Source organism: Salvia miltiorrhiza, chromosome 2 (assembly GCF_028751815.1).
Source record: "Salvia miltiorrhiza cultivar Shanhuang (shh) chromosome 2, IMPLAD_Smil_shh, whole genome shotgun sequence".
NCBI classification, from domain to species: domain Eukaryota; kingdom Viridiplantae; phylum Streptophyta; class Magnoliopsida; order Lamiales; family Lamiaceae; genus Salvia; species Salvia miltiorrhiza.
This window is the reverse complement of record NC_080388.1, coordinates 26,803,766-26,823,633: the sequence shown is the minus strand read 5'-3', so window position 1 is coordinate 26,823,633 and position 19,868 is coordinate 26,803,766. Positions and strand designations below refer to the sequence as shown.

Below are 19,868 nucleotides of genomic sequence, written 5' to 3'. Positions count from 1 at the left end.
AATCGACTTATGGTAGAATTATTTCCATAATTTTGTTTACATTTATGTTTATTTTAGTTTTCGTGAATTTGTTGTGTGATGTCATTCCATGTAATTTCATCTTCAGTGCGTTAAATTTATGTAATTTCAGTTTCAGTTTATGTATTTTGAATCTAAGTGATGTGATTTTAAATAGTTGCCACTGCAAATGCTTTATTGTCATTGGATGCCACTAGCTTATTTCCACTAGATATTCAACATTATTGACTGGCAAAAGTTTCAATTATTTCTGTTGCCCATTATTGACCGACAAAAGTTTCAATTATTTCTGTTGCACATTAGCTATACCACGTGAATGCCATTGGATTCCACTGAATTATTAATTGGTATTGGACAAATGATAGTGGGATATGACATAAAGACGAAATTATTGTGGTTGGACACTAGCTACTCCACGTGAGTGATCTTGGATTCCAATAACTACTCCACTAGCAATTTCTATATATCTGTAGTAACAAGTAATTGAACTCATCACAACCATAGCTTTCCCACTACTCCACTAGCAATTTCTAACATGGCATCAAATGAAAACTTTGATGATTCCAGTCCTAGCTTTGATCCTTTCGATTACACCGAATTTGATGAAATGCATGAAAACCATGTATTACAAAATCGACGCATTGACTCCATGATCGATGACGTGGCTTTTCAGATTCCAACTCTATCTTTACAACCTACAAACAACACTGATAGAGCACCACAGTCATTTATTGAACGTCGTTGTGAGCAAGGCCATGAAGGTGTGTTCGAGCAATACTTTTCAGACGATCCAATCTACACTCCTAAAGTTTTTTGAACAAGGTTTCGCATGCGAAAGCCATTATTCGAAAGAATAATGAACAAACTCGTTGCCATAGACAAATTTTTCCAATAAAAATGTGATGCGACTGGTCGTTTAGGTATGTCTTCGATTAAAAAATGTACTGCAGCGATGAGAGTATTGGCATACGGAACAGGAGCAGACTTGCACGATAAATACATTAGAATGAGCGCACAAACTATAAGAAAATTAGTTGAAAAATTCGTGCAAGGTGTAGTTCACAACTTCGGTGGGGAGTACCTCAGAAGGCCAACCGAAGAAGATCTTGCTTATCTATTGTATGTTGGTGCTCAACGCGGTTTTCCTGGTATGCTTGGTAGTATTGATTGCATGCATTGGGAATGAAAAAATTGCCCTACTGCATGGGCTGGTCAATATACAGGAAGAAGCGGTAAGACAATAATAATCTTGGAAGCAGTCGCATCTCAAGACTTATGGATCTGGCACACATTTTTTGGAACTCCAGGTTCGAGAAATGATATCAACGTGCTTCACCAATCGCCTGTTTTTTCAGATATATTGGAAGGTCGAGCACCAAAGGTTAGTTATGTGATAAATGGCCATGTAAAATATATGGGATATTATCTCACTGATGGTATATATCCTTCATGGGCAGCATTTGTCAAATCTATTAATGGTCCACAAGCTCGAAAACATCAACTGTTTGCTCAACATCAAGAGGCTGCTCGAAAAGATGTTGAGCGAGCATTTGGAGTTTTACAAGCTCGTTTCAATTTTATCAAACGACCATGTCTCATGTGGGATCGTGATATGATGGAAAAAGTAATGCTTGCTTGCATCATTATGCACAATATAATAGTGGAAGACGAGCGGCATACTTACTTAAATTACAGTGATCCAACAGAATTTATGGAAGTTAGAAGGTTCAATAGCCAAAGTGGAGATGTTGAAGCTAATGATGATCCTAATTTTGAATTTTCCACGGAACGGATTGCAAGTCTAGAAAGCTATATGAGGAACAGGACACAACTTCGCAACAGGGAAGCTCACAATGCTCTTAAAAATGACTTGATCGAACATATTTGGCAAAAGTTTGGCGATGATAATTAAATGCTTAGTATGTATTGTTTTTTTCTATTTCGAGTTTGCATTGTTGTAATTTATATTTTTAGTTTGTTGTAATTTATATTTTTATTAGTTTGTTTTTTCTTTTAATTTTTTAATTTATATTTAATATTATTAAAATTATTACGATTAAAATAATAATAAAATAATTATATATAATATTGTGGTTGGGTGGTTGGGGTGGTCATTGATAAATCAACAAAATAGAGGTGGTTGAGTTGAGATAAATATAGTAATGTGGAAGAGAGAGAAATTAATTAAATATTGAAGATAGTTGGGTGGTTAGATGGTTGCTAATAAACATAGCCTTAGAGCAATTACTGGTCAATGATTCTACCGATGAAAACAAAAATGGAATAGAAAAGAAAGAAGCTAGAGGAAGAGAAAGTTGTAGTCAATGATTTTGGCAACGAAAAGGAAAACGGAAGAGAGAAGAAATGAGAAAGTTGTGTAATTTTAAAGAATTTGAACTTAGAATTGTGATTAGTGTGGGATTCTAGTATGTTTATAACAACAACGACGACAACAACAACAACAACAACAACGACAACAACAACAATAATAATAATAAAAATAATAATATGATATTACATTATTGCCCTTAAAATAAATTTAAACATAAGGACATAATAGATAAACCAAATTTTATAAAACAAGGCTCTTTTATAATAAGTATAGAATAGATTAACTGAACCCTACATTCTAAGTCCAATAGAATTATGCCTGAGCTCAAAAACAGACTGTACGGTCACTATCTTCAGGGTCCATGCTCCAACATATTTCGGAGCTAAAGTTTTACTATACAAATTTCCTCATTCTTGAAAAGATCATCTACTCCTTGAAGGAAAGACTTTACTGATTTTGTATGCATGACAAAATTAATTATTTTATGTTCTTCATATACACTGAATAAGAGTTATTAATTAAAAAATCAAATCAAATCGAAATTATTGGTTTGATTCGATTTTACAGAGCAATTCGATTTCCTTTGAGTTGAAATTGCCAAACCAAAATTATTTTGGTTCCGGGGTTGAGCCAAAAATATTGAGTCTAAGGTCACTATTTTATTACTCGGCTCTATAAAAAAGTTAGTTACTTTTAATAAAAGGTAATAGCCGAAAAATCTATGATTTTTTTTTTCATTTTCTAGTTTATATCACCACCCCTCTAATTTGACAATCAGAAAATGAAAAAAAACTCATGCATTTTCGGGCTATTACCCCTTTAATAAAAGTGATAATATTGATAAATAAAAGTGATAGTAATTCTTAACAACCAAAAAATGGATTAGATCCGAATAGGATGTCGAGTTGGGTCAAGTCCGGGTCTGGGCCAGGTCACCCATGGAAACTAGGGTGTGCCCCATAAACATTAAGATGAAAAACATTATTGTGTGTAATTTTTTTTTTTATCGGAAAATTGCATTCATTAAAATAGAAAAAAGCAAGGAAATATTGGTACAAGAAATATTTGTGAGTGCTCTATTAATTAGAGTATTTGACACAATAGAGAAACATTATTGTATATATAAAGAAGCACTGATGTATGTATAAAAAAATATTTCAAACTACTTTAATAGGATTATTACGAATGAGAAGTTCAAATTTTATTCCATCGGAAAGGAACATCAGTTGAGATTCTAACAAACCAACACTGCCAAAAATAATGTTTTCACATAGAGATTTGATAATTTTACTAAAGAATGTCAACATAAATTCTGTGGAAATTTGAATAATCAAACAAGATCTAAGTCAACTTTTACATACGAATTTAAAATAATGACTATACTTTTAGTCAACACATGAATTAAATTCATTTTATAGACCACTGGAAAATAACATAAGTGTAGTTATCATCTAAAATAATGGAGATACAAAATATAATATCTACATAAAGTTGTGAATGAAATCAAAGTTACTAGATTTGAACATGGCGCAGTTGTGCTTGTATACTTCAATCCTCTGCTGTCTGCTTCATTCCATCCCCTTTCTGAGTTTAACAGTTGGAGCAGTTGACGAGTGCAGTCTTTTACCATATCAAACGCTGGTTATTGGGCAGACTTTGATCTCTCAAAACCAAGTTTTTGAAATGGGTTTCTTCTCACCTGGAAAATCTTCAAATAGATTCTTGGGCATATGGTACAAGAGCACACCAGAAGCAGTAGTCTGGGTTGCAAACAGAAACCATCCCATCACTGCTTCACAACCACCACTTTTCATGATTTCCAGAAATGGAAGTCTTGTGATTAGCAGTGGCAAAAGCATTATATGGCTGGCGAATTCATCAGTGGTGGCAACAAATCCTGTTTTGCAGCTCCTGGATTCTGGAAATTTAGTTCTTTTAAACAACAACACAAGCACGACGGAGGGCTACATATGGCAGAGTTTCGATTATCCAACTGACACCATGTTACCAGGAATGAAGATGGTGGATGATGTTGATGCTGGTGTTGAGAGGTATCTTACATCATGGAGAAGTCCGGACGATCCATCTCCTGGTGAATATGTTCACAGGATCCAAAACCGGGGCTTGGCTGAGGTGGTGACTCTAAGAGGTGCAACCAAAAGATATCGAGTGGGACAGTGGAATGGGATGCATTTTTGTGGTGGCGCACCCTTTCCCAATTCCATTTTCAAAGTAGATTTGGTTTTCAAGCAAGAGAGGTTAATATCCATTGGAGAGGTCTACGAGAGCTCACTTCTGGTAAGAACTATTTTAGACACATCTGGTACGATCCTGCGCCATACCATGAATGCCAGAAAAGACAAGTGGAATCTTGCCATCACGTTTCCTCAAGAATTGTGCGATGAGTATGGTAGTTGTGGTCCTAACGGCATCTGCAGATCCGACAGGCCAGTTAGATGCCAGTGTTTTAAAGGTTTCGCCCCAAAGTTCCAAAAGGATTGGGACCTTCAAGATTGGTCGGGTGGATGTAATAGGACTAAACTACTGAATTGTGATGGTGGAGACGGATTTCAAGAGATTAGAGGAGTGAAGTATCCTGATATGTTGAGATTTTGGTTAAACACAACAATGAGCCTTGGTGAGTGCAAAGCTGAGTGCTTTAAAAACTGTAGTTGCACTGCATATGCTAATCCGTTCATTACAAACGGAGGCAGCGGCTGCTTGATGTGGTTTGGTGATCTCATTGATACCAAAGGACTTTCTGCAGCAGATAGTAAGCAGAACATCTATATCCGTGTGCCACTTTCTGAACTAGGTAAGTAGTTTCGTAACTTCCATTACTTTACGCTGTGACGTATGTAATTACATCATAGCATGTTATGAATCATTAAGCATAGAAGCTGCCTGAATTTGCCTGTAGATTCTAGCAGAGGTTTAGAGGAGGAGGTGAATAAAAGGCCTACTAAATTCATACTGGTATCAATTGCTTCTGGTGTTCTCGTCTCAGCCATTATCAATGGAGCTGTACTTTTTATGTCAAGACGGAAGGGGCAAGGTAACAATTGAACTTCTGTAGTTGACTGCATTGGGAAACAGAGTTTATTCATATTCAAAGTATAAACTCAAGCTAACGCTGAAGCATTTATTCTTTTTTGCTCTCACTTTTTAGCAGTAAAATGGAATCATGAGGATTTAGAATTAACTATGATCAACATGGCAACTATTGTGCAAGCCACAAATAATTTCTCAACGGAAAACAAGATTGGAGTCGGAGGCTTCGGTACAGTTTACAAGGTAACGTTCTAAGTGAGAGTGCTGAAGTTGGATTAAAAGTATACTCGTATTCTAACTTGCATAAGCAGGGGAATATGCCATCAGGAGAAGAAATCGCTGTCAAAAGATTATCGAAATCTTCACAACAGGGTCTGGAAGAGTTCAGAAATGAAGTTATGGTGATTGCAAAACTTCAACACAGAAATCTTGTCAGACTATTGGGATGTTGCATTGAAGAAGAGGAGAGGATGCTAATCTATGAATTCCTACAGAATAAAAGCCTTGACCTCTTTGTTTTTGGTACACTTTGATTAGCTTGTGAAATCCCATACTTGTTCATCCTGCCAAATCTCAAAAATATTCATATGATTATTTGCAGATCACAGTGGGAGGAGACTATTGACATGGCCTAAGCGTTTTAAGATTATGATGGGAATTGCAAGGGGACTGCTATATCTCCATCACGATTCCAGATTAAAGATTATTCATAGGGATCTCAAAACGAGTAATATTTTACTAGACGGACATTTAAATCCAAAAATATCAGATTTCGGCTTAGCAAGAATATTTGAAGAGGATCAATCTCTTGCCAGAACAAAAAGGGTCGTTGGGACATAGTAAGTTTTCTTAATATCAACAAACTCCTCCATTATGTTCTATGGTGGCATTAAGATGAATACTTTTTATGGCAGTGGATACATGGCTCCGGAGTATGCAATTGATGGGAAATTCTCAGTGAAATCTGACATCTTTAGTCTTGGAGTGGTTTTGTTGGAGATTATCAGTGGGAAAAAGAACAGAGGATATGGAGACTCCGACCACTATCTTAACCTCTTGGGCCATGTATACAAATTAATACTTTGATGCCATTTTCATGAAACAATTTTTTTCTCAGTAAACTTACTTGTTGATATATCCTTGTGGCAGACATGGTTGCTATGGAAAGAAAACAGGATTTTGGAGTTAATGGATGAGTATTTGAATGATACATTTGCGGAGTATGAAGTGAAGAGATGCATGCAAGTGGGATTATTATGTGTTCAGAAATTTGCAGAAGATAGGCCCAACATGTCATCTGTGGTTTCAATGTTAGGAAATGATGGAGTAATTTTGCCGGAACCTAAAGAGCCTGGGTTTTTTATTGAGAGAAATTGCAGTCTTGCGAGAAGCAGTACTTCGCCATCGTGCATTGAGTCGGAAGATAGAACATTGACCATTACTGACCTGGAGGGCAGATGAGGAGCTCCACATCTATCGTTTCTCGCTCTAATTCTAACCTTTTTCCGACAACTGCTGAAGATTGGGTTGGGGTTGCGTATAAATTGACTGTTTTGTCGATAGATTAAGGCCCAATTGATGATTGAATTTGAAGTTGATGGTGGGTTAGGGCGAAGATTAGACATCTCATATGTTAATTGGGTTTCACCCAATTGGACTTCATAGACTCAAAGACTCATAGTTGTGCGTGCGTGTATCTTTGTAATTTTGAAACTAGTTTATTGCCCGTCAAAAATGAAGGAAAATTATTAATTAATAATATAAGTACAATTATTAATTACTCTATCCATTCTTAACAATGTGCATCATGTTTTTATGATGCAAGTTTTAATTAATATTAGGGTAATATTATTATTAGGTTGTGAATGGAGAAAAAGAGTCACTTTATTGTTACTTGTGTATTTGATTAGTAGAAAACGAGTTCCATAAAAAGTGAAGATTGCAAAGGTACTAGTTATTGGAATTATTTCAAAAAATAGATTGGAAAAATGTTTTAAGGACGAACGAAAATAGAAATAAAGGAAGATGTTAGAGGGACGGATGAAGTATATACGTTATATTTATTTATTTATAAGATAATTTATATATATATATATATATATATATATTATTTTGCAAAATGAAAAGAAAAGTAGTAAATAATAAACATTAAAGGGTTAATTGTCTATGAATACACATACTATACTCAAATTTTAATAAAATACTTCATTCGTCCACAAAAAATAGTCAATTTTTGTCATTTTGGGATGTCCACAAAAATTAGTCAATTTTCATGTTTTGGAAACTATCTATCACATGGTAGGGTTCCACTCACAATATGATTAATTACTTCATCCGTCCCATTACAAGTGTCTCACTTTCCATAATAAGATGTCGACCCGGCATGAGTCCCCGGATGGGACGCCTCCTTCGGCGATTGATCATTCAGCTTAGGATGTGACGCCAGGAAATGCGGTGATTGATGATCTTCCCATACCTCGCGGCCGGGGGCGTCCGAAAGGTGCTACCAAGAAAGGGAAAGTTTCTGATTCCTCTATCAAGCACTGACTCCAGCGGATAATGTATGTCTTCAAATTTCCAAAAGGCAGTTGGTCGTGCTGCTGGTGCCGTTTTGCAAGGCGCCGTTCTTGACTCTCCGTCGTGGGTGGAGTTCTTGAATAAAGTGCAGTATGCTCAGTCTAGAGGAGCGTTTCTTGCAAAACTTTGTGATTCACTCCTCTTCCGACGCAGCCCGATCTATGTCGGCTGTGGCCTCTACACAAAAGAAAAAATTTGGAAATATGTTGGACGACGAAGATTCTTTTGACGAGGATGACCCTCTAAAAATGTTTTCATAGTCTTGGTCGTTTTTCGGTTACTCGTGGGTGCTTTCGCTTGTTTTGTTTTATCTCTTGAACATTTTTTTTTATTTTTTTAATAAAATTTCTATTTGAGCCATAATGGGATGTCCCACTACAGATTTCATTTTTTTGTCAAAATATTATCTCTCTATATCTAATATTTAAATAATTTTCATCAACCCATGCTTTATCTACTAATTATAAATTTCTTAATCTTTGTGCCCAAAAGTAATGTGACATTTGTTATGGAAGAGAGTGACTATCATTATAAACACTATTTTTTAAGTGGAACCATTTCTCCTTTCATAATACAATAACCATTTTTATTAAAATTCATGTCGCCCCTTACTAGAACTATTTTTTATGGACGCAGATAGTATAATTTTTTGGTTAACAAATATACAATTTTTTTTGGTATAGTACATTTATCTATACATATAAAAGGAAAACAACTTTCAAAAATAGTAAATTGTGTTTCTCCGTCAAAATCACATTAATATTTTTGGGGATAATTAGTTTTTATTAATTTTATTTGTTTGTTCATTTCCTCTACTCTAGATCATACAAATATCTTTTTGTTATAATTTTCTACTTGGTGAATTTATATATTTTCATGATTTGTAATTTTTTTTTATGAAAAATATGTATATTAATAAAAAAAGGAGCAAAAAATAAATTACACACTAGAAACCTTGGGCATTCCCAAGGAGGAAGAAAAACCAGAATGACAAGGATCGAGGACGGGAGTAGGGTGGATCTAAAGGTTGAGTCCAAAAGAAGTAATCTTAAGGATTAACAAATTAGTATTGCAAACCCACAGGTACACAGACCCCTTGGGTACAATGCATGGCAATCGATTCCAAATTAGAGTCTTACATTCGTGGTTCCATCAACACTTGAAATGATTTCAATATACGCCTTGGCATCGCAGCAGGTGCCAGATTTGCACAAGGCTGTATCTTTGTCGGGTGCAATGACCATAGCCACAATCATCATGTTGATACATGCGGCCATAGTCATGTAAACCCTAAAATTCCAGATTCTAATCGTTGGAATGCTGACACAATCCTTGTTGTGCGTTGATCATTACCAAGTCCCAAATGTGCCCGGGCTATATCCGAAGGGTACGTAAATTTTATGTAATCACGAGTATATAACCACCTTTATATTTTGAACTAGCTTATTCACCACAATAATTCATCTTTAAATAATTTGTTTCGTGCAAACCAAATGTGATTAATCGTGGCCGCTAGAGTAAGGAGTCTTCCTTTTTGTAGGTTTGTCGAGTCCGTTCTCTTACTCGTTACTCGTTAGGTGTTTTATACACTACAAAAAAATGTGAGATTATCGACGGAAAAATTCCGTCGATAATAAAGAACGGCCGCCGGTGAAATATGCTACCGGCGGCGGCGCCGTCGGCAACTAACGGCGGCAAAGCCGCCGGCATTTCCGCCGTTGAACGGCGGAGAATTACCGAAACATTACCGGTGGCATTTGCCGTCGCTAATTACCGACGGCATTTTGCCCTCGGTATTTTTTTAATTAATTTTTTAATTAATTTATTTATTTATTTATTTCCGTATTTATACAGTATTGCATAATTTAGACGAACTTTCTAGTCGGTCACCCAACTTCCCAGTGGGTCACTCATCGTGCTTGTGCTTTGTGTCAAGCACACTTAACTTTGAAATTCTTTTCAAGTGGTCACCAGTACAGAACACTCGTATTATTGATATATTTACACCTATTATTTCATTTAAATGCTATATACTCACTCATATATTTATAATCTTTGAATATGTGGAGATAATACCTGAATGATGTTGTTAATTACTGATCGAGTTCGTTTCCGTCCTTATTTTTATCGTCGGTAAAATATTTAATTATTAATTAAATATTATTTTTTTATTTTTTAAACATTAATACACCAAAAGTGTTTTAATTAATACACCAAAAGTGTTTTAATTTCGTTTCCGTCCTTATTTTTATCGTAGGTAAAATATTTAATTATTAATTAATATTATTATTTTTTTTAAACATTAATACACCAAAAGTATTTTAATTTGATTATTGTAATGTGATTTGAATTTATTTGTTTACGTTAAATGCAATCATCATCATCATTGCCATAAATATATAAAATATATATAGTTTTAATAAAACACTTGAAATATATAGTTCAATAAAACATAAATTTGAAAATAAAGTGCAAATGTAATTTTGTTTGAAAACATAAATATGAAAGTTTAGCATCATCATAATCAGGGAGAGACCTAAGCATCATCATCATCAGGGGATGGAGCTCGCTGACCACCATACATCCTCATAAACTGCTCTATTTGACCAAAGCGCTCATGCATGGCTTGTTGTTCTGCCTGCCGTGCTGCTTGCTCTGCAGCCAATTGTGCCTCTATTGCAGCCCTTGCAGCCCTCTCTGCTTCCCGCCCGCTCCTGTTCCTACTGCTGCAGGCGCTCCTCTAGCGTAGAGTTCCGTGTCTCATAAAGTTGTTGAGACACCGCAGAAGTGCACGTGCTGCGGATAGACCCCCTACTAGCCTGGCTCTGCCCGGTACTCCCGACGCCGTAGATCCGTGACCTGTCCGGCTGTACCACATCCAAATACACCTCATCTAGCCGGTGCTCTTGTCCTGTGGCAGCGGCAAGTCGATGAACCTTGTGCTAATTCATACATAACAATGCATAATTGTTAGAAAATAAATACATTCACTAAATATTTGAATAAACTTAAACACTTACGTCAATTCTTGCATCTCTCTCCTACGTATAACTTCCGTCGGCGTTCCTGTGGAGGCGGAGGAAGGCGGCATAGTTCGGTGCATCCTAAAGCTGCTGAGACACCGCAGAAGTGCCCGTGCTGCGGATAGACCCCCTACTAGCCTGGCTCTGCCCGGCACTCCCGACGCCGTAGATCCGTGACTTGTCCGGTTGTACCACATCCAAATACACCTCATCTAGCCGGTGCTCTCGTCCTGTGGCAGCGGCAAGTCGATGAACCTCGTGCTAATTCATACATAACAATGCATAATTGTTAGAAAATAAATACATTCACTAAATATTTGAATAAACTTAAACACTTACGTCAATTCTTGCATCTCTCTCCGACGTATAACTTCTGTCGGCGTACATGTGGAGGCGGAGAAAGGTGGCATAGTTCGACGCATCCTTGGGGAAATCAGGCTCCAAGCTCTGTTAAAGCATTTATATAAGATAAATAAGTTATATTAGTCAAGATATTATATATTTATATATATATATATATATATATATAGAGAAAGGTTAAACAGAGAATGATAAGTATTTAGAGAATAGAGAATTAATCTCGTGCATCCAATCTTTCTAATCTCACGGTTGTAATATTTTCGGTATTTATCATTTAATAATGGATGAAAAGGTTATAATAGTAATAGACTTATTTATTGTAACCGATTTTCCTAATCTAAAGATACTCATGATCCAAGTATATTTGGTAAGACCGTGTATCTTTTCGTATTTTCTTTTAATAGCCATTTAATTCCTTAATCACGTTTGGTTGACCAGAATTTTTTTTCCTTGGCTATAAATCAATATTTTTTTCATTTATTTGCAATATATTCTTTCATTAAAATATAATATTATTTATTACTCATAACCCATAAACATTATTGAAACCGACATTTTTTGTTCAGCCAAATTATTAAATTAATTCGTTGTTTTTTATATGAACATTTTAATAATTATATCGAACAACTTGTACTGATTTGTCGAACTTAATTTGCTGAATTAGGAAATCTTTTCATAATCTGTATAATATTATTTAATTTAGATGTTCACAAGGCTTGTTCAAAAATTTTTATGTCAGTAAACAAAATTGAATATTTTATTTAGATGTTCGTAATTTTGTTATGCTTGTTCAAAAAGTTATATATTAAATATTTTATGTCAGAAAAAAAAATTCAAATATTTTATTTAGATGTTCGTAATTTTATTACGCTTGTTCGAAAAGTTATGTTAAATTTTTATGTCATAAGAAATTCAAATATTTTATTTAGATGTTCATAATTTTTTTAAGATTGTTCAAAATATTTTATGTCAACAAGAAAAATTCGAATATTTTATTTAGATGTTCGTAACTTTTTTATGCTTATTCAAAATAATTTATATTAAATATTTTTACAATTCTCAATCAATCAAATATGAATAATATTATTCAGAAATATAATAGTACATGATTTTTCAATGAACATAACACAATTTCTAAATGAACAGAACACATTTTTTCAATGAACTATAAACATTTTTTCAATGAACATTCAAATAGTTTATTTTGGTGTTCGTAATTATTTTACACTTGTTCGAAATGATTTATGTTAAATATTTTATGTTAGTAAGAAAAATTCAAATAGTTTATTTAAGTGTTCGTAATTGTTTAAAGCATGTTCAAAATGTTTATGTTAAGGAAACGAAAAAAAAATCAGATTTCACAGCAGAAACGAAAACCTTATTTAGATTTACTGGACGCAAGAACATAAATGAACAGAACCCAGTTTCTAAATGAACAGAACACAATTTCTAAATGAACAATATATTCAGATTTCTTATTTAGATTTACTGGACGCATGAACATAAATGAACAGAACTCAATTTCTAAATGAACAGAACACAATTTCTAAATGAACAGATATATTCATATTTAATGGACATGTGAATATCCCCCAAATTCCAAAATTGATCATTTATTTTGACGAAAAGAAATATAAAAGTGCAGATTAGACAGAGACTGCAAAGAGATTTAATTCCCAGATGAAGAATCCGACTATGAGAGATCTCTTTGGAGATGAGACGCCGGATTTCCACGGTTGCGCTGGCCTCCAATGAGTTCTTGCGTCGAGTCACAAAACCAGTATGGAAGCTAAAGATCGAACATAAATAATCCCCCCTGCAAGCAGAATGAACTACTTAGTTGCAAAACACCCAAAAATCAAATCCATTGGCGAAAGAAGCCCCAAGTGACAAAAAGAACAAAAACAAGAATCTAATATAAACTACACAAACAATTAAAAGGGGTTATCAGGTACTGATTTTGCTTGAAATTCCCCTGCAATATTACCCACAGCGAGAAAGAAAAAAATCCAATAATTAAGCAAACTAAAAGAAACAAAATTCACATGCCATTTCATCCAAGATTACATTTTTCTTTTTAATCAAGCAAAACCCAGCAGCCACAACAATCAAGAATATCCAAGCAACAAGATCCCAAACACAAAATTACACACATTCCTCAGTTAACAAAACTAACTCCAATCTCTCCAGATAACCCCAATTGGAAACGCTTAAACATAGAGAAGGGAGATGAGGTTTTTGATGGAGAAGGGGGCGGCGTGGATTCTCGCCGCTCGCCGTTGAAATAGAGAGGGAGATGAGGTTTTTGATGGTGAAAATCGTGACGGCCCGACGATCTTGCTGGGCCTCCGACGGTTTAGGGAGGAGGAAGAAAGGAGGTGCGGTGGCGGCGGCTGTATCGGCGGAGGTAGAGGGAGGTTTGATGCTTCAAAATCTGTAAATGAGAGAGAAAGAGAAAGAGATAGAGAGGTTTGTAGAGGAGAGGCCGCATAAAATGGGGGAGTGATTTCCGTGCTTTCAGTTTTTACCCAATAGATAGTTACTTTAATGCCCTTTTCTAATTAAAATTAATATTTCAAAATTTGGTTTAATACATTAAAAGCTGGAAACTAAATTAATCTCAACCGCATGATTAAGTGGTTTGAATGATGGAGATTAATTCTTTATTCTCTATACTTAGGATCATTCTTTTTTAACTTGACCCTATATATATATATATATATATATATATATATAGGGAGAGGTTCAAATAAGAACCACTAATAAAATAAGAACGGAGAACCATTTTAAGTCATTCGATCATCAAGATCTACGGTGGATGCATCATCTTGGTGGATGGATGCAGGTGCTGGGTTCGAATCCTGAAGGGAGCAAAAAAATTATTTTTTTCGGATGCATTAAATTTAATAGCGGATGCATTAATTTGTATAGCAGATGCAATAATTTTATTGGTTCTTATGTTCTCACGATAATTGTGGTTCTCACTATAACCGCACCCTATATATATATACATATACTTATGAACTTAATTATTTGTTAATTACTAACCATATACTGCTGCAGGATACGAGTCGACTGAGACCCGTCCACGTGCCTACTGATCCATGTACCTTCCCCATCGGGCTCGGACATCTGGTTGGCACGTGCTCGTGTAGAAACAGCTTGAACCTCGGGACGCTGCCAGTATTCCTGGATTCCAGTCCAGAAATCGGAAGTCATCCAGGCGGGTCTAGACATCTCTCTCCCTTGGCGGGTACACTCCTTGAGCTCTTTCTTGTAGTCGCTCATCATGTCGGAGTACCTTTTGCGGGCGTTTTTCTCCCACATGGCCCTCACGTCATGCTCATCCTCAGGCTGCCAATAAATTTAATATGATAAATTTATATGTACTATAAATTTAATTGTACCCGTAATTCACCAAAATACGTATCCTTCATCGCTGGGGGCGTCAACTTCCATGTGTACCCGTCTGGGTTATCAAACATCTTAAATGCTTGCGTGCAAGCTTTGGACAGGCCTATTGGCTCCAACAACACACTGTGTAAAAGTAATTTTATTACTTAATCATGGTATACGAGAAACAATAATTTAAACTAAAATACTTACCCAGAAATAGGATGCCTCTGAAATACAATCCTCCCTGTTTCCTTAGCCGATTTCTCTCTGATCACGACAGCTGTAGGGCCCCTAGGCCTTCTAGCCCGTGAAATACTAGCAGAGACCTGGGGAGTCTCGGGAGTCCCAGAAATATGCGTCCTGGACCCATCAGATGTGTCTCCAGTAGCTTCCGGCGCATTACTTCTAGATCGCCTCCCAAATCCCATGAAACCTCTACGGATAGACATGATACCTGTTGCATACAATTACATTAACAAATATATAGCCAAACATAACATTAACAGTAACTAACAAACATAACAAATTTATTTTCAAATTCAACCAAAATGTGCATTTACATTTATTCATAATGATCGCTACTATCATCATCACTATCGTCAGATGTCAACGGGGGATTCTCATCTTCTGGTTCATCGGCATCTTCAATCTCAACGATTCCACCGAGGGGATGAAGAAGAAGTGGTTGTTCAATGCCTACATTTGTGTGAGTAGACATAATAGTAACCACTTCTTCTTGAAATGGTTGATCTAATGTTGATGTAGATACTGCAGTAGATACTTCAACCTTTGATCTTGCGTTGACTTTGCTTGCTGACCACTAATTTTTCTTTGATTGGTTCGTACTGGGATAGGGACAGTAAAACACTTGAACTGCCTGACTCGCTAAAACAAAGAGATCATACTTCTTATATCTTCTTGTGTGGTTCACTGAAACTAACTTGAAGTCTGTATCAATAGAAGTTTCCTGAGCCGACAAGTCAAACCATTCACATTTGAACAAGACTGTCTTCTTAATTGGATACCTCGGATACTCCAGCACGCAAACCTCTTGCAGACGCCCATAAAAGTCTAGCATATCTCTATCAGTACCGTAGACCGAGCCTTTTATGCAAACGCCACTATTCACAGTCGCACTCTCTCTATCATGATCAGTCGTGTGAAATCTGTAGCCATTCATGAAATAGCCGGAGTATGTTTCAATCTCCCTTAATGGTCCAGCTGCAAACGACCTAATATACGGGTTCAACTCATCGTTACAAGGACGACAAACCTGTTACAGTCGTGAATTTAAGTTTGCAAGCTAATTTTAGAGTAAGTAAATGTATATTTAACAGAAATATATCGTCTCTTACGTAATGGCTAAACCACACAATAAACTCGTTGTCAAACGCGACCTCAAACTCTGCATCGGTCATGTAAGGATTTGCATATCACTTTTCCTCCTCGAAGACCCTTGGATACAAAGAAAAAGTTATATGTTACTACCTATGTATGATGAATACTTCTTATACATAAATTGAACGAGAATACTCACTTGCTATATGTCTCTGCAACCTCTGCACAATTGCTCAAAATATATATGTGTGCAACAATGTATTCGGGCTCATCCATGTATCTCTTCCTCCCTCGGCCAATTGAATGCCCAATAAGTTTGAATATGGCGAGACAAAGAGGATCATCATTTTCAGCAACATGCATCTCAATATTGCAAGGCAAAGTTATCCACTTTGTAGATAATTGATCTTCAAAATAAAAAGAAGAGAAGGTTGACATTTCTGCAAGTATATATGCATTGGAGATGGATCCCTCAACCTTGGCTTGATTTTTTATATGATTTTTCAATGTCCTCAAATATCGTTCAAAAGGATACATCCACCAATATTGCACTGGACCAGCCAATCGTGCCTCATCTGCCAAATGAACTGGTAGGTGCTCCATTGAATCAAATAAACTAGGAGGGAAGATTCGCTCAAGTTTGCAAAGAGTAACAACTATCTTCTCACTAAGTATTCCCATATCATATATGGCCACGTTACGGGATGTTAATTCTCTTAAGAAGAAACTTAACTCTGTCGTTGCCTCCCAAACATTCTTAGGAAGAAGTTCTTTAAAGGCAACAGGCAGCAGTATTTGCATGAACACGTGACAGTCGTGACTTTTCATGTTGTGTCGGGTGGCGCATGATCCCATCGTTTGTTGATGTCGCATGCCACCACATATTTTCAGCAGTTGCGAGAGATGCAAACAATCTCTGCAATCGGGGCGTCAAGGGAAAATAGTGCATCTGTTTGGCGGGCACCTGTTTCTTTCGGCGACTTCCAGATGCACGCAAATTCTCCTTATATCGTGATTGGTCACAGAACATACAACTATGTAGCTCACTAGTTTCCCCCCAATACAACATGCATTTATTAACACAACAATCAATCTTCTCTACTGGCAAACCCAAACCACGCAGATTTCTTTTCGTACTATAGAAGTTTTCTGGACAGTTGTTACCCTGCGGTAAAGCAGCTTTCATCATCGAAGACACCTGATTGTAAGTCCTCTCTGACATGTAGCTTTCAACCTTTATGCTCATGAATTGAGTCATCCAACTTAATTGTGTGTACGTGTCACATCCTGCGTACAATGGAGTATCCGCTGCATCCAACATGTTATAAATCTGTTGAGCGTCATTATTGGGCGGCTGCTCCAGACTTGGAGGATCTTGGTAATTGCTAGGTCCAGCATGGTCATGCACCAACCTTTCATAGTTATTGTATGATCCAGCATCCTCATCCATTATAACACGTTCTGTCGGCATATACAGCGGTGCTTCCCCGTGAGAAACCCAATTTGTGTAATTCAGGACAAATCCACTTCTACTAACATGTTTTCTGACCGTAGGTACATCTAAATCCGCTTGATTCTTGCACTTCTTACACGGGCACCTAATGTTACCTTCTCCATCTGTGTACGTCGTTTGATTTCTCGCCCACTCGAGGAAACTCTCAAGCCCCGTTTCAAATGCAGTACGATCATTGTATCTCGCGTACATCCACATACGATTATCACTCATTCTTTCAAATTCTAATTGAAAATAACAAATAAAATATAATAAATTACTTCAAATCTAACAAAATTTCGACAGCATAACCCCACTATCCTAACTATCGAGTGATCGACTCAACAACTAAATCTACCCGCCCCGCCTCCCAGTTGTAAACTAAGCAATAAAGAATACAAAAATCAAATTAAAAACAATTATTTGTTGGGAGAAGATCCTTAAGAAATAATCAATTTCTATCTCAAAGGGAGAAGATCCTTAAGAAATTGATTAAATCTATCCCACAATATATAATAACATAACATTTCATAAACACATAGCACATAACATTTAATTTAACAAATTAAATTATCCAACATATATAAATTATTCTAACAAACAACTTAAACTAATTGATTAAACTAATTACACATTTCATTATATATAAACTAACAACTTAAACTAATTGATTAAAATTAATCATGCTTAATATAATTTAAAATTAATCATGCTTCATATATAATTAATTTATAAACTAAGCCAATTAAAAATTAATTAACTAGATCTAACAAATAAATCTATTTAATTAACATAAATACATAAATAAATTCATAAATAATTAAATAAATAAATAAGAGAAACGTACGGTGGTGGTTTCCGGCGGGGTGTCGTGAAGAAGGCGGCGAAACGGGGTCGTCGAACTACAAGGAAGAATATAAGTGAAAATTAAATATAATTAATATATAATTACAATGAGATATATATATATAGATCTAGAGAGAGAGAGAGAGAGAGAGAGAGTTACCTGGGCACGGCGGCGAGTGGCGACCGGAGAAGGAGAAGCAGCAGCAGGGGGGGGGTTGTGTGCGGCGCAAAACTGAAAAAAGAAGGGATACGCGTGACCTATATTTAATTCATTACCGACGGCAATTTGTCGTCGCTAATTAGCGACGGCAAAACGCCGTCGGTAATTGTATAAAATTAAACATTTATTGCGTATAATAAAATTACCGGCGGCGATTTTGCCGTCGGTAATTGTCCGGTGATTGCGAAAGAGCGGGTCGCCTGAAATGCCGCCGCCGTGCCGCTGGTAATTACCGACGACAAAATCGCCGCCGGTAATTGTCTTCGCTATTTACGCGTTTTTTTGTAGTGATAGAGCTTGACAGTATCGTCATTTGGTGTTTTAATTTGAGCCATTCTCGTATAAAGCTCTAGACTTTTTTTGTTGCCGAGCACTTGAAGAACAGGTGCTCATGTGTCTCATTCTCTATGTTGCATAGGAAGCATATATATGTGACTTGCGTTAATATGATCAAGCTTATCAATAGTTTTCAGCCTCCCTAATTATCCATAGTGTGATTGAGTACTTACAGCAGAATGTAGCTTTTTTAGATGGCTTTGTGCCAAATTTGAGTTTGAACCTTACTTTGAAGGAGTTCGTAAGCTTCGAATACAATGTTGTTGGGGGGCTAACTTTCTAGTAATTCCTTGGCCTTCAACTCACAGCCTTCACTTCTTTGAACAAATGGTTTGTAGTTTTTATTTTAAAATAAGTTTGTAGTCTAACTATATATACATTTATATTAATTAAATACCCCCGATCATCTCACTAAACATGTTTTCATACTTTTGGACACATATTAAGAAGAACTTGATGAAAGTAGATGAACCGTACCCATTATTAGGTAACAAAGTAAATTGACTCATTTGATTAGAGGATAATGTAGATAGACCCACTTGATTAGAGGATTAAAATAGATGGATCCACTTGATTATGACCCTAATTTATTTTTATTTGGAAAATGAATCATTATAAATTGGACAACCAAAAATGAATTTTGTGTTATGATTAGTGGGACTGAGAGAGATGTAATAACATATTTTTTAAATTAAATATATAATAGTCATTCGTCAACGATATCGTTTCCACTTTTTCCATTTTTCTCTGTTCATAATATCATTTCCACTTTCATTTATAGTAGTAAGGTCTACAAACTCCACTCACAACAATACTCATTACTTTAAACTACTACCCACCACTTTCTTAAAATTCGTATAAAGTGAAAACGATATCGTA

At 35.9% G+C, this 19,868-nt stretch overlaps 3 protein-coding genes and 1 long non-coding RNA gene across 4 annotated transcripts; 3 read left to right on the top strand and 1 right to left on the bottom strand.

The window, feature by feature from the left end:
* The first annotated feature begins 553 nt into the window (after nucleotides 1-553).
* LOC131008204 (uncharacterized) lies at nucleotides 554-1,930 on the top strand. Its single transcript, XM_057935096.1, has 3 exons — nucleotides 554-779; nucleotides 969-1,166; nucleotides 1,326-1,930. Exons 1-3 carry the CDS (start codon nucleotides 554-556, stop codon nucleotides 1,928-1,930), a joined length of 1,029 nt encoding a protein of 342 aa, XP_057791079.1.
* A 1,848-nt stretch (nucleotides 1,931-3,778) lies between these two features.
* LOC131007682 (G-type lectin S-receptor-like serine/threonine-protein kinase At4g27290) lies at nucleotides 3,779-5,527 on the top strand. Its single transcript, XM_057934615.1, has 2 exons — nucleotides 3,779-5,165; nucleotides 5,271-5,527. The coding sequence occupies exons 1-2, from the start codon at nucleotides 3,848-3,850 to the stop codon at nucleotides 5,414-5,416; spliced, it is 1,464 nt and encodes a 487-aa protein (XP_057790598.1). The 5' UTR covers nucleotides 3,779-3,847; the 3' UTR covers nucleotides 5,417-5,527.
* LOC131007688 (receptor-like serine/threonine-protein kinase SD1-7) lies at nucleotides 5,527-7,151 on the top strand. Its single transcript, XM_057934621.1, has 5 exons — nucleotides 5,527-5,644; nucleotides 5,713-5,923; nucleotides 6,003-6,240; nucleotides 6,316-6,466; nucleotides 6,551-7,151. The coding sequence occupies exons 1-5, from the start codon at nucleotides 5,555-5,557 to the stop codon at nucleotides 6,860-6,862; spliced, it is 1,002 nt and encodes a 333-aa protein (XP_057790604.1). The 5' UTR covers nucleotides 5,527-5,554; the 3' UTR covers nucleotides 6,863-7,151.
* Nucleotides 7,152-12,807: 5,656 nt separating this feature from the next.
* On the bottom strand, nucleotides 12,808-13,870 carry LOC131007723 (uncharacterized). The gene is made up of 2 exons (XR_009096224.1): nucleotides 13,538-13,870; nucleotides 12,808-13,177 (listed from the first exon to the last, which is right to left on the bottom strand). It is a non-coding gene; the product is annotated as an uncharacterized LOC131007723 (long non-coding RNA).
* Between the last annotated feature and the right edge of the window lie 5,998 nt (nucleotides 13,871-19,868).